At 34.1% G+C, this 15,763-nt stretch overlaps 1 protein-coding gene across 2 annotated transcripts in view; it reads left to right on the forward strand.

Annotated features, from left to right (window-relative positions):
- LOC139499944 (peroxisomal targeting signal 1 receptor-like) overlaps positions 1 to 7,473 on the forward strand; it is a 29,069-nt gene extending 21,596 nt beyond the window's left edge. For both annotated transcript variants that reach the window (XM_071288606.1, XM_071288607.1), the window contains 4 exons: positions 1,811 to 1,889; positions 2,520 to 2,606; positions 3,375 to 3,532; positions 4,225 to 7,473. In XM_071288606.1, coding sequence (XP_071144707.1) covers positions 1,811 to 1,889; positions 2,520 to 2,606; positions 3,375 to 3,532; positions 4,225 to 4,426 — 526 coding nt within the window. In that variant the 3' untranslated portion in view covers positions 4,427 to 7,473. The remainder of the gene's footprint in view (positions 1 to 1,810; positions 1,890 to 2,519; positions 2,607 to 3,374; positions 3,533 to 4,224) is intronic.
- The last annotated feature ends 8,290 nt before the right edge of the window (positions 7,474 to 15,763 follow it).

Raw genomic sequence — 15,763 nt, forward strand, 5'->3', positions numbered from 1 at the left:
GGTAAAGCAAAATGTATAGTACGTGTTGAATTAGTATACGCTCGGTTACGGGACATATTATGGTAAACATCTGTCCGTCCGTCCGTCCGTCGTCAACATGTCGGACATGAACTCAAAAACGCTTTTATAAATTGTTTATATCTGTTGATGTAAATACCCTTTTCATTTTTATAAATTTCTAATATGACATTAAGAAGTAATGAATCTTTCTGAAATTTGACCACAAGGTTCCATATCACAAATGAAAGGCTGAAATTGATTTAAGGGATAATTACTTCAAAAGGGGAGGGGTGGCGTTTCATTTTTTTTTTTGCATTTTTTTTAAATATCTCGAAAAGAAATCTCCAATTGCACAGTATTGCACAATAGATTTTTAATACCTTTGACCACATTTATTTTGTGTCAGAAACCTATATTATGTCCAAAATTGTATCACAATCAAAATTTAGACCGTATCAAGCTTTAATATTGTATCCAAACTTGCCCCAACTGTTCAGAGTTCAGAGGCGTTAGATACCAAAGGAACATTTGGGAAAGATGGGCGACACTTAGATCATTTCTGACGTCACTTGTGAAATAAATAATGATTTCAAATAGGACTTCACACATTTACGTCCAGTGGCAAGTTTAATGCATATTCAGAACTAGAACATATGAATTTGACTCTGCTTTATAAAAACCCGACAGGCTGAGCCGGATAAATACTTATATGAACTGAGATGATTGATGAATTATTTATACATGTAGTATAGAAGACTATAATAGTTATGACGTTGCATGCATGTGATATGAGAAAACTGTAATTTGAAACTCATGTTTACAACCCTCTTTTGAACAGAAAACTACAGATTCCGATTGCTATACGCTAACATACTGGTACTCTTGGTCTATATGTGCCCCCCCCCCCCCCCCCGAAAATATACGCTGAACTCTATATACCGCATCGCGGCGATACGCTTCCAAAGTTGTGCCATTTCATGACCACTTTCGGCTATTTTTGCCATACATTTTGTCCATTTCGAATATCATTTTCATTTTTGCACTTAGGATCAAGATGAGTCCATAATATTTTTGAAAATTTACAATTCAATTTGATATTGAACATATACATCAGAAAATTAAAAAAAAAAATATATGTCACCGACTTCGTTATCGAGAAAATGGCCGGAGAGGGTACTAAATATAAGTTACATTGAATATGCTATGAAATTCCAACGTTCTTGGTGTTGATTATGCATGATGATTATGTGTTTTGTATTGGTAGATCCTTTCAAGTTATCATATTGGTCTGGATAGTGGGTCATTCATTTATTAATGTTTATTTCGTGTTTCCAATATTTTTTATTCTTTATATTTTAGCACCTCATCATTCAATCTTTCGTTTTTGTCTTTTATTCTGCAGTATTTGCCCATTATTTTGTAATACAATCTAGAAACTCGCTAGTACAACATATCAGTTGTAAAAAATATGATATGTCCATTATCATTTCTCCTGCCGAAAGTTTAGTGGAACATGCCTTCGAGCGTTCGCTTTTTCATAAATTAGCAACCAGTTTACGGCGGAATCGAAAACGGCGACGTCATAATACAGTTACGACACTATGGCGGCGCCGAGAGCGATGCGTATAAACAATAGTGTGATTTCCCTTTAAGAGGAAAACAACAGAAACACTAAAATACAACAGAAAATCAAACGACAATATAACACAAACAGAAAGGAACTATAAGATAACAACTGCTATTTTCTTGACTTGGTACAGGACATTTTAAGAAAAAATGGTGGGTTGAAACTTGGTCTTTGTTATTTCAGTACTGACCACACAGAAGTCCAAGGTCTATTTATAGAAGCTGCCAGAATGTCTCCTCAAGAGATTGATGCAGACGTACAGGTAATGATAATATATATTGTGCTTTCGACCAATCAGACAAAAGATAAATTATTTTTTTTTTACTATTATCCAAATTTTATGTTTACTTAAAACAATGTGTAATATTTCATTAGGTTAAATGTTGTTATTTTGCAATTACTTCTGAACCATTCAACCAATGCTGTTTTACGGTTCTGGAGTTATGGTTAAGGATTGGATAGGAAATAGTGCTCTATATTGTTTCCATATGAAAATTAAAAACATTTCAGCCAGTGGTTTTCAAATTTAAATGTGTTGTATCTAATGACGAAAAATATTGACAATTTTGTATTTTGCCTTTTAGGAGTTAATTTCCTTGATTGATTGCAAAATTAAGCTCTATGTAATTTTTTTGAGAAACTTCAAAACACCTGATAAAATCTTTTTTAAATTTTATATATGTCATTTCCCCATTCCTCAATAGAGGTCATTATTGGATTTGACATATTCTATATTTGTCATGCAGGAGTAATTTCCCTTTATTCCATTATACTTATAAATGTTAGAAAAACATGCTTGCTGTCATTTCTTGTCATATTTGTTTTGGTGAAATTATAAGAAATATGCTTCTGATCTTTGCTAAAATTCTTTAAAGATTCCTATTTATTACAGAATGGACTTGGTGTTTTATTTAATCTGAGTGGCGAGTATGATAAAGCTGTAGATTGTTTTAGTGCAGCTTTGCAAGTCAGACCTAATGTAAGTGCTGTGGAGAAGACTTTATAAGTTTAATTAATGTGTGACTCATCTCTTATGCATATTCAAGCCAATTAAATATATTCTAACCTAGTGTTGGAAAAGTACACTGCTGTTCAAAAGTCATAAATCAATTGAGAGAAAAAAAAGAATCCTGGTTACAAACAAATATCTAGGGAAAAGCATCAACTATAAGATAGAGGAGAACAACGAAACAACATAAACACTGAAGTGCAACAACAAACAATATACAATGCAACTTACATAGAAACGAACTATTAGATAACAACTGCCATATTCTTGACATGGTACAGGACATTTTAATAAAAATGGTGGGTTGAACCTGTTTTTTTTATAGCCAGGCAGACCAAGTGTATAAGTTCATATATGTGTATATAACTTCAATAAATAAAAAAACAAGTGTATTGTAAGGTATACATTTGTAAATAAAAATCTTCATTAAGAAAATTTGACTTTTTGATACTACAATGTATTTTCCTCATGTATCCTTTATGATAATAACTAAATTCTAAGGTACTGATATACTGTTTATATCTAATAATATGATTGATTGATAGCAAGTGTATTTTACATATATATCACATGGAATTTACTCATATTTCACCCCCTTATATTAACTTGTAATCAATATAAAGCCAACTAGCATTGGGGGCCCTCAGTGGCTCACCAATATGAAATAGTCAATATTGTTGAAAGTGGCATTAAACACCAATCAATCAGTCCAGTATGATTTGTTTAATTGTTTTATAGGATGCCCTGTTATGGAATAAATTAGGTGCTACATTGGCCAATGGAAACAGAAGTGATGAAGCTGTTGAGGCCTACCATCATGCATTACACATATCGCCAGGTTTTATCCGGTCACGATATAATCTGGGAATAGCATGTATAAATCTGGGAGCTCACAAGTAAGTAACAGTTTTTATTATGTTAAACATATCGCCAGGAAATTTCACATATTATCATTAGAGCTTGAAAAAAATGTATTAGAAGGCAGAGGGGCATAAAATATTAGATTGATATTACTATGTGCTACAAACTGGCCAGCATAATGCTAGAAATATTGTTTTTAGACATAGCATTATGCCATACTCATATCTCTAGAGTTTAATTTAGTTTTATAGCAGGACTAACAATAGATAAATGAGTAATGTCCTAAAGTTTATTACGTCACTCATCCTTTATAAATATGCTTCTAGAAATTTTGTAATTGTTTGTTATATTTCATTGTATTTCATGAGGGCCTCAGGGAAGATTAGCTTTATAGCTAACTGTGTAACCCTCTTTAAATAAAGAATTATTATTATTATTATTATTATTATTATTATTATTATTATTGGATTTAATCTTCTTAATAACAGTTGAAAGAACAAACTACTCCTTCAAAGGCAAATGTAATATCTCAAACTTGTTTAATTCTCTGGCCATGACTATATTAAATGACTATAGTAATTCTGGCACAACTGTTAAATGTCAACATTTTAAATAACTAGCTAAGTCGGTTATTCAGTGTGCACCACATTTTCATGTTATTTCTTCATATTCCTTTAATAATTTCTTCTATGCCTTTAACTAACTAATGTTGATATTGTTATTCCAGGGAAGCAGTTGAACATTTTTTGACAGCTTTAAATATGCAGAGAAAGAGTCATGGATTGAAGGACCCTCAGTTAGTTATGTCCAAAAATATTTGGGGAACATTGAGAATGGCTGTTTCACTTATGGGACGACCTGATTTATATGAAGTTTGTGATAGAAACGATTTAGACAGTTTAAACAGAGAATTTAGTATGGAATCCTGATATCAACTAAATAAGGGGGAATATTATACTACTCAGGAAAACATGGATATCTTACCGGGAGTTTTGAATTTGATATTCAAATAGATCCAGAAAAGTCAGATTTATAATGAAAAATAGGTTACAGTGACCTTCTTCACTTCGGCATTTGATATGCTACATAGAAAGGAATATCATCTTGCAAGAAACATGGCAAGCTTGTGATATTATAGTATATTTTATTTCTTTTGAAGCTTTCTATGTTTTTGGCCATATTTGAGTGAAGAGAGTGAGTAATGTAATTCTATCATTTGGGCAATACCATATATTAACAAAGTTTGGTATTTTCAGTAGAATACAAGCTTTGTTAAAAGGAATGAATCTATTAATTGTCTTCCAATGCAACACAAACATATTAAGAAAAAAAGGAAGTTGTGGTATGACTGCCAATGAGACAACTCTCCACAAGAGACCAAATGTCACAAAAATTAACAACTATTAACAACTATAGGTTTACAGTATGGCCTTCAACAATGAGGAAAATCCATACTGCAAAGTCAGATATAAAAGCCCCAGAAAAGAAAATGTAACACAGTTCAAACTAGAAAACTTACTGCCCGATTTATGTACAAAAAAAGGATATACAGCAATGAACGTCAACCACTGAATTATGGCCCCTAAATAGCCTATTTTCAATTCAAGATTTGACATTTTGCTTGTATGTTCTTACACTTTTAATATTTGGGTAATGATATTTTCTGATGGATTCATCTGATTCAACTTTTTTACATAAACTACTGTCTTTTCACTCCATTTACTTTTCTTTCGTTATCAGTTTTGTTTCATTAAAGTTTTATGGCACTAATTGTAGATGAGATAATAAACAATACATCTTTGTGAATGCAATTGGTTGAAAACTGACATTAGATCTTCCATTTACTTGATTCAATAACTGCTGTAGCCTCTGAGATTCTTTAAAGGGGCATTAGCTACGAAGAAGTTTTAAATTAAAGTGATATGATATTGATGTAGTCATTTATATGTGTTACAAACTTTCTATTTGTAAGATATCATATGTATAATTATTTGTAGTTTTTCTGGTATTTAAAAAATAAAGAACCATTTATTCATGTATTGGAAAACAATAATTCAGGACTCACACCTGACTGTGAGATATCAAATGGCAATTATGTTTGCTAGTAAAACTATGGTAAATTTTTACCACTTGTTTATGAAATTTCTGCATTTCATTATTTAATTTAATGCATTGTGCAAGGCTTTAAACATGAACATTGAAACATCATGAATATTTAATTGTTCATTTAAGGCCTACTAAAGCATGAACTAAAACTGACATGAAAATAACTGATAACTTGATTAACATTATAATAATGATGTGAAACAAACTAAAAGATAAAATTCTTTAAAAAATTACTAAGTGTGTATTGTACCATTTCATGTAAAACTGCAATTTAGTGCTTTAAAACTGTAATGAAGCTTTATTAATTGATACCATGTAATTAAGCTTGAACAGACAGAAATTTAAGCAAATGCATTATCACAGTATGTAAAATGGCAATTGTATACTTGCCATTGTATATTGATCAATTAGTAATATGAAATTTTAATGAAGTTTAATTGATATCACCTAAATTTCAGATGTTCTTGAAAAATCTTTGTTACCTAAATGAGGAAAAACGTTGGTATGCAATTAATGTCGACAGCTTAAATATCTATGATTGAAATGTTATTAATATCCTATTTATAGTTGTTAAATTACTGTAAATTCAGAAATTATTGAGTGCATTTATTATTGCAAGTTTCTCATTTTAGACTATAATGCTATTTTAATTTTTGCGATATTGAGAAAAATCCTATTTAATTCATACAAAATTTCAAATAGCAAATTTAAATTATCGTGATTATAACTCTGTCGCATTTTTCGCAATAATAAAACATTATAATTTCTGAATTTACAGTATTAGCTGGTCATTACAAATATGTGTGACACATGCAATTTTATAAGAATCAGAATCATGTTCCAGTCCAATGCTTATAATCAGATACAAGACAAGATCATTAACATACTTTGTATGTCAGACAGTTTTAAAATGACGTCAGTAAAAAAATTATAATGTCATAATGTTGTAATTTTTTTTTATATTAAAAGAAATTCTTTTATTTGTGGCTGATTTACAGATGCAGTAGCATTCATTATTCATGTGACTTGATAACATATCAGGCTTATATGTCTTGAATGAAAGAAGGTTAATAAATACTACCATGATAACTGAACAGTTGCATTGTGTACAATCTAGTTATATCGATGCCATTTCTTATATAACATATAAGCTTCTAAAGGTATTTTCACGTAAAGGCTGCTACCATTTTTTTTAAAGCACTCTGTTCCTTCTTCTACAAACCAGTAGAAGGCTGAACTGGCCTGCATTTGTATTTGACTGTACTGATTTTTACTAAACCAGTCTGATTTGGTCTGAAATTAACTAAAAATTACTCGACTGAGTCTGAACCATACTGAACAGTCTGAACTTGTACTTGACTTTTACTCGACCAGTACTTAACCATTATATAATGTCTGAACCATAATAGACTAAGTCTTAACTATTCTCGACCATGTCTGAACCATATGGACCTTGTCTAAACAAAATTCAACCTTGTCTGAACCATACTTCTGTATGTATCTCATCAATTTATGAACCAGTTTTAACAACAGTCATATCACTGTAAGTAGCATTGTTCAGACTTTGGTCGAGTTTGGATAAAACCTTTGGTCAAGTATGGTTCAGACTGAAAAATATGTCACGATCATGTCGAGTATTGGTCAAGTGCAGGTCGATGATGGGTAAAGACTCCAGACTGTTGAGTAAAAGATCAGACTTTTTTTGGATGGCAAAGATAACAGCAACAGATAAGTACACATCAGTTCAGTCGAGTATAGATATAGAACATTCATATTTTAAATTTGTAGTGTTGAGACATGCTTTTATCTTGTTTATGAGTGATTGTTATAGAATATTAATTATTTCCATTAAATTATTTTTATACACCAATCTCCAGTGGCTTATTATGTATTGAGTTACACCGGTTGAGTGTCTGCATAAACGATATCATCAAACAATGATGTAATGAAATAAGGATTGGGATATAGGAAATTTACGGTAAAGTGCATTAATCCGAAAATTGTCAATCATATAATCTCTTCATGATACATGAATTTGATAGTGACTGATTTCTTGACTCCAAACAAATGTCACAGTACATGGCATAAGTATTACTCTGAATTTATAATAAATACTGCAGATTGAACTCCATCAATATAGTTACATTTGCAAAAACTAAAGAGAATCATACACAAATTTACCATAGCACAATCACACAATGACTGGATGTATAAGTACAGAGCCACATCAAATGCATACCACCAAAAATGGACGAAATAGTAAAAGTAAGACAAATAAAACAATAATATAACTTATGTTCAAGTGTATGGATCTTTCTAAAATTGTACTACAAGAAGCATTTTCAATTGCACTGTATTGCACATTAGATTTGTAAAATCTTTGACCACATTTAGTTTGTGTCAGAAACCTATATTATATAAAAAAATTTGATAACAATCCAAATTCGGATAGTATCAAGCTTGAATATTGTGTCTAGATTTGCCCCAACTGTTCAGGGTTCGACCACTGCGGTCGTATCAAGCTTCGCTCAATAAATAGTGAAGATGGAACTCTCAGCACATATATCTCATCTTTTGTATAAAGTTGAAAGGAAATAAACTCGTCATAGATACCAGATTCGAATTTTGTATTTGCGCTAGACACCCATTTCGCCTACAAAAGACTCATCAGTGACGCTCGATTTATTTGATATTTGGTCCAGGACATTATAACATTGAATTGTAAATAATATTCAGAATTGCTTGACGGTTAATTCCTATTTAAGGATACTTTGGTTATTTTAAAAGGTGTGTTTTACACCTACTGAAATGAATGTGTATGTCCATGTCTTATAAGGAACTTAGATAAACTTAACACTATGTGGATTCCTTATTTTTTGTAGTTTACTCGTGAATTAAGTTGAGATAGTTGATATAGGTAAACAATAATAAAGATGAAATTACAGTCTATTGAGAGACAAATATCAAACAAAATAGAAGATCCTTATTGGGATATGATCAAATTGGTATGAATGCTGGACAATGTAGAATAAGAAAGCAATGGAATTTCGAATTAGTTGTTTAATTTCTGACTCAACGAACAAAAACGGATATGAAAGACTTCAATAAATCACTAGATTGGCTCTTCCAGGATTGAAAAAGACATAGTGGGTTTGATATGTTTTTGTAGCTCTCAGCCTCCTTTGCTTGGACAGTGGTGTAACAACACAACCTAGGAACACCCTGTAAAATTCAGTTGGAAAGGGTTTCACTTGATCATAGTTCTTATAAGTTATATCAGCTCTTCAACGTTAAGTTTGTATTAGTTTTGGATTTACAAATATCCAGGATTTGAAATATATTCCTTTAATTATTTAAGCACCAAAGTATCACATCTCAGATCAATTTAATAATTAGAAAGAACATTTTGTTTTTCGGGAGATAAACTTTAACAAAATATTAATTTCTTTTATTTTACTGATAATAGATTCACTAGAGTGTTATGTAATTCACATTGGGGCATTGTCTTTGGTCACTTTTTTGGTATTAATAACGTTAAAGCTAGGTTCACACGGCCGATCAGATCAACTCTATCAAACCCGATCGAGACTAATTACGTGATCGGGAGACTGGTCTGACTCAATCGACAATAATGTTCGGGATAGTCTACCTTGCTCGACATCGTTCTGACTTTCTACCCGAGAGGTTTTCACATGTCAAAAACATTCGAGTAAAGATCGAGAAGCAAGTCACTCGAGAAGAGATCGAGAAGCAAGTCACTCGAGAAGAGATCGAGAATTCGTCGAGTAGCGGTCGAATTGATCGGGAAAGGATCGTGTAGAGATCGAGTTTGGTCGGAATACAATAAAACTACCAATCAGTATTCGATCATTTCGACCTTTGCTCGACCAATGCCCGATCGCTTCCAGATCACTGCGACTTGTATATTTATATCATCCCAGACCAACTCGACCAATACCCGATCCCTTCGCGACCACATTCTACCACTCTTCGATCTTTACTCGGCCATACACGAGAACACATGACTGCTATACGATTCTCTAAAAGTGTGTGCAGATCTGACTAACTCTCATAACTATGCTTCCGCAAAAATATATTGGCAACATTATTTTTAACTGTACAAAAATTCCTCCGTGTACAAAAAGTGTCTTTACTTTTGCAAGGAAAGGTAATCTTTTATCACCCCTAGTTTTTTGGTGGGGTTCGTGTTGTTAATTCTTTAGTTTTCTGTGTTGTGTCGTGTGTGCTGTTGTTTGTTTGTCCTTTTCATTTTTAGCCATGGCGTTGTCAGTTTGTTTTAGATTTATGAGTTTGACTGTCCCTTTGGTATCTTTCGTCCCTCTTTGAAAGAGAGACAAAAGACACCAAGGGAACAATCAATCTCAGAGGTCGAAAACAAACTGACACAGCCATAGCCAAAAACGGTAGTCGACGAGAAGACAAACAGCAATCCACATAACATAAAAACTAAAACTTAGCAACACGTAACCCAACAAAACCTGGGATGATCTCAGATGTTTCGGAAAGGGAAGAAAATCCTGCAATTTTGGCACCGGCGGATTTTTCAAATATTAAAGTAATTGTGCAATGGTATTCATTGTTAGTCTGCTGATGACTAAATTATCTTTCAAAGTTGGTTTATAAGAACATCAAGATTATATTTTACCTATTTCATGGGCTATTTTCTGTTTTGTCTGTCCGTATTTTCCGTTTGTCCAGAAATGTTTGTAGCATAAAAAAAGAAGATGTGGTACAATTGTCAATGAGACACCTCTTCACAGAACACCAAATGACACAGAAATTATCATTAACAAGTATAGGTCACCTAACAGTCAATTTATTTTTCATTCGAAACTTTTTGACCTAATTTCACACAAAAATGAGACAAATAATTTTTTTTTTGGTGCGAATTCTTTCTAACAGTAACGATACAAACTGTTCAGCGAGTACAAGTTTTGGTCATTTGTTTCTAACATACTTTTGCAAGTTTACATAAACTTTGACAAGCTATACACTCGCTGCAAATCCGTCTACAGTTGGTCGTTCGTTGTTTGTTCGTTCAAACGATGCATTTCTTTCTAACTTTAACATTAAATCAATTATCTAAAAAGTGTTCTTGCTTATCATAACTCAAAACATGGTCTAAAATTACTCCAAATTTCAATCCCCTCTAACCAAACAATGCATTTGTTTCTACTTCTGTTACGTTAAACAAACAATATCAAACGGCACACAACGTTTACCAAACATTGGTTAGAAAGAAATGTAGCCTTGATCTCTTGATAGATAGATATATATATATATAAAGTTGTAAACTGTTTTAGAAAAGGTATCACTCCAGGGGATTGAAATTCTACTTTGGGTCAAATTTTGAGGAAATATGTGACATCTTTGCCCTCTTTTTGCAATACTTTTTTGGCAAATACATACAGGTTGTGACCATACAGCAAAAATAAAATAAATTTCTTTAACCATTCAACTACTGGATATCAAATCTATGAAAAATACTGATTACATACTTACATTATGCACATATATTTGACAAACAGTACGCTTTTATTTGTAAGAAAGCAAGGAAATGGGGATAGTAAAGTTTATGTATATTGCTATCTAACATAACTACTAATCCAGTGACAAATCTCATTTCGTAGTGTCATTTCCAAAAAAGAGCAATAAAACTTATCAGTGTTCACTATGAGGAAGTCTTTACAAGCTATGGGTTCCTATTTATTGAGTTGGTGCAAGTCTCTCAAACTGCCCACACAGTGGTTATCGTGTCAAACACTGCCTCACCTAGTGTTGATGTCTACACCATCGTCTTCTATGCACTCTACAAGCTCCTTCACAGCTATTAACCCTCCCTCTGAGCTTTTACCACCTTGCCCACAAATCCAACTGCTTTATGTCTATGTAGATATTTTAAATGTATGATTTTTCTCGGAACTTCTACTCAATATAACCAAATAAACGGAGGATGTGTCCATGGGACACCAATAATGCCCCAGCTAGCATATATAACATTATGAAGAAGGGTTATGTTGGGACGTATGTGCGTACTAACGGACAAGGGTAACACTTAATGCTCAGTCCGAAGCGGCAGGGAATAAAAAAAAAATCGAACGTTTTTATACTGAAAATGAGCATACCGGACCAATTCCCGATTATCCCTACGACCTATATACGATCAGGTCGAAATCAGGCTGAGATCGTGAAAAGTTGATTTGGTCTAGCTAGTCGAGTAAAGATCGTGTAAAGATAGCGAATAGATCAGAATTATCTAATAAGTATTCATTTTGTTGTCGGGATGGAGTCGTGATGGAGTCATTAAGGAGTCGTAAATTGTCGAGTTTAGGTCGTGTACAGTTGGATGGTGGTAGGGTAGAAGTCGTAAACAGGCCTGATCAAGAATTTGGTTGAGCTTTGTCGTGGAAATGTGGACAATCGGGGTCATCGAGTTGATCTGATCGGCAGTGTGAACCTAGCTTAACAGACTTTCACAGAATGTAACGACAGAAGCTTCTTCATTGGGGTCCTACTAAACAGAGTCTGTAAAAGTCTGCTCAAGTCGAGTACATTCGGGTCCGACTAAACAGAGTCTGAAGAAGTCTGCTCAAGTCTTGTAGAGTCTAGAGACTCGAAATTGGTTGATTTGTGCTTATGATAATACAAAATTGATTATTTACACCATAGTTCTTGAAAAACAGGTCATTATCGTGATATATGGACTGCCCACAGGACAGTGGTATTGACTAAGATAGTGATAATGACTGAGCCGAAGGCAGAGACTAGTCTCTGTTTACAGGTACAAGATATTATATTTGAAATAAAGTATGCCAAAAAAAGGGGGGGGGGTCCTCAAAATAAATTTAGCAAATTGAGCAAATGATATTACCTGTCAAAGAGAGGCGAAAGATACCAAAGGGGCATTCAAACTCTCAAGTCGAAAATAAACTGACAACGCCATGGCTAAATCGTAACCTAAAATCTGTCTTATATCATCTTCCTTCGTTGTTAAACGAACCGAAAGGATTTGCGCCTCTAATTGCTTAATTTATGCGTTTTTAGTTATCATTGTGATCATCTTCCCTGTTATAACACCCTTTTCTGTTCAATTTGTTACGTTTTACATTGTAGATATTTTATTTTATCTTAATTTCGATCGTCTCTCCTTTTCATAGCGTCAGATCAAATGCTCATCAACTGCATTGTTTAGATTTAGAGTTAAATTACATGATTTAAGTTGTATGTTAGTAATAACAACAAATGGACAAATGTATCCTTCAGTGTATGCCAGTTTTAGAGAGAACAAAGAATTAACGACGTTCGTTTTCAATTTTTAATCACTGGTATTCATTATCGCTAAAACATGAATAAAACATGCAAAAACAAATGAATAGACGTTAGAGTGAACAAATCTTATATTGCTATTGAAACCAAAGGTATAAATAAGTGATGAAAACTGGTTTATCTGCGTCATATATATTATCGATGTTATATGATGTTATATTTGTTATTCTCGTGGGATTTTGTCTGATGCTTGGTCCGCTTCTGTGTGTGTTACATTGTAGTGTTGTGTCGTTGTTCTCCTCTTATATTTAATGCGTTTCCCTCAGTTTTAGTTTGTTACCCCGATTTAGTTTTTTGTCCATGTCCGTGTATGTTTGACCCCAGCTTAATAAAATCATTCACGACTCCTTAATGACTACATCACGACTCCATCTTGACATCAAAATGAATACTTATTCGACAATTCTGATCAATTCACGATCTTTACACGATCTTTACTCAACTAGCTAAACAAAATCAACTATTACGATCTCAGACTCATCTCGATAAGACCAGATCGACCTGATCGTATATGGGTCGTAGGGATAATCAAAAATTTGTCGGGTATGCACATTTTTATTATAAAAACGTTCGAATTTTTTATTCCCCGCCGCTTAGGAATGGGCATTTTAAAAGTGTTACCCTTGTCCGTCCGTCCGAACGTACGTCCGTCCAAACATGACCCCCCTCATTATCGCTAAAACATGAATAAAACATGCAAAAACAAATGAATAGACGTTAGAGTGAACAAATCTTATATTGCTATTGAAACCAAAGGTATAAATAAGTGATGAAAACTGGTTTATCTGCGTCATATATATTATCGATGTTATATGATGTTATATTTGTTATTCTCGTGGGATTTTGTCTGATGCTTGGTCCGCTTCTGTGTGTGTTACATTGTAGTGTTGTGTCGTTGTTCTCCTCTTATATTTAATGCGTTTCCCTCAGTTTTAGTTTGTTACCCCGATTTTGTTTTTTGTCCATGGATTTATGAGTTTGAACAGCGGTATACTACTGTTGCCTTTATTTATGTCTGTTCAATGTTTGTCTCGATACCTGTGTCTGTGTCCTGTTGTTGTTAATCAAACAGCTTAAACAGTTTTTCGATCGTTTGTTTTCAAATGCATTGTTAATGCTAGGTTCACACTGCCGATCTGAGCAACTCGATGATCCCGATTGTCCAAATTTCCACCACCAAGCTCAACAAATGTCTTGGTCAAGCCTGTTTACGACTTCTACTCGGCCGCCATCCGACTGTACACGACCTTAATGCGGGGTTCACACACTGCCGATCATTGCTCCCGTTTGAGATCGACACGAAAAGTGAAAAAGTCGGATTACTATCCTCAATTACCTGGAATGTCCTATCATTGTCTGAACGCAGTCGTTTGAGTTCGTAACAGATTCCTACGGGTCGGGAAGAATCCGAAAAGTTCGGCGAAGTACCCCGACAGTTAGGTGCGTCCCGAAACATCGGGGAAACTCGGCCGATTTTGTCTAGTCGGATTACAATCGGACCTATGTGGTGACAGATTCTGCTGAATCGGATGAAAATCCTTACAATGTTCTGTGAATTCTGGAGGGTGTCCTGTGGAACGAGAATGATCTAGAGAAATTTTTCATTGCGGTTTTTTTGCCGATTGAGTCCAAATTGCGTCCAGATCTTGTCGATTGCTAACCGTTTTTGCCGAAACCGTTCCGGAACAGTCCCGTTATTAATACGAAATTCGTCAATGATACCCACGTCAGAGTCCCGACAATTACAGAATACAATGCGACTGAGACCAGACAAAGCCAGTTTGCAATGCGATAGAGCGGACCGTGATAGGATTACGTTCCGACAGAACCTGATCATCCCGAGTTTGCCGACAGTTTTCGAACGGATAACTTCCGTCAGCGTCGGTTAACTGTCTGGTCACTGTCTGATATCTGTCGGATTCATTCTGTAGAATCGGGACGCAGTCGTGACAGAATCGGTCGAATTTTACCAGGCGAAATATACAAATTGGATTAGAAGCGGATTGAGAACGGGTTTATCGGGATAAATTTGCTTGGAAACGGTTGAATATCGACGCTTCCTGAACAATATCTGATTGTTGTCGTGATTAAATTATTCGTTTTACACATTTTAATTAAAGTTTATATTTCCATACACGATTCACATGATCTTGATCAGACTTTTGACAAATATTAATCGGGAATGGTCCTGTAAAGGACGGCAGTAAAAATCGTGTATGTTTGACCCCAGCTTAATAAAATCATTCACGACTCCTTAATGACTCCATCACGACTCCATCTTGACATCAAAATGAATACTTATTCGACAATTCTGATCAATTCACGATCTTTACACGATCTTTACTCAACTAGCTAAACAAAATCAACTATTACGATCTCAGACTCATCTCGATAAGACCAGATCGACCTGATCGTATATGGGTCGTAGGGATAATCAAAAATTTGTCGGGTATGCACATTTTTATTATAAAAACGTTCGAATTTTTTATTCCCCGCCGCTTAGGAATGGGCATTTTAAAAGTGTTACCCTTGTCCGTCCGTCCGAACGTACGTCCGTCCAAACATGACCCTTTATTATGTTATTTATGCTAGCTGGGGCATTATCAGTGTCCCATGGATACATTCTCCGTTTATTTGGTTATATTCAGTAGAAGGTCCGAGTAAAATCATACATTTAAAATATCCACATAGAAATAAAGCAGTTGGATTTTTGGGCAAGGTGCATCTTCTCTAGCCAAGGGTTACAATCCACTTCGGGCAAGGTGATAAGAGCTCAAAGAGACAGGTAAATAGCTGTGACGGAGTTTGTAGAG

This window comes from Mytilus edulis, chromosome 13 (assembly GCF_963676685.1).
Source record: "Mytilus edulis chromosome 13, xbMytEdul2.2, whole genome shotgun sequence".
Lineage (NCBI taxonomy): Eukaryota > Metazoa > Mollusca > Bivalvia > Mytilida > Mytilidae > Mytilus > Mytilus edulis.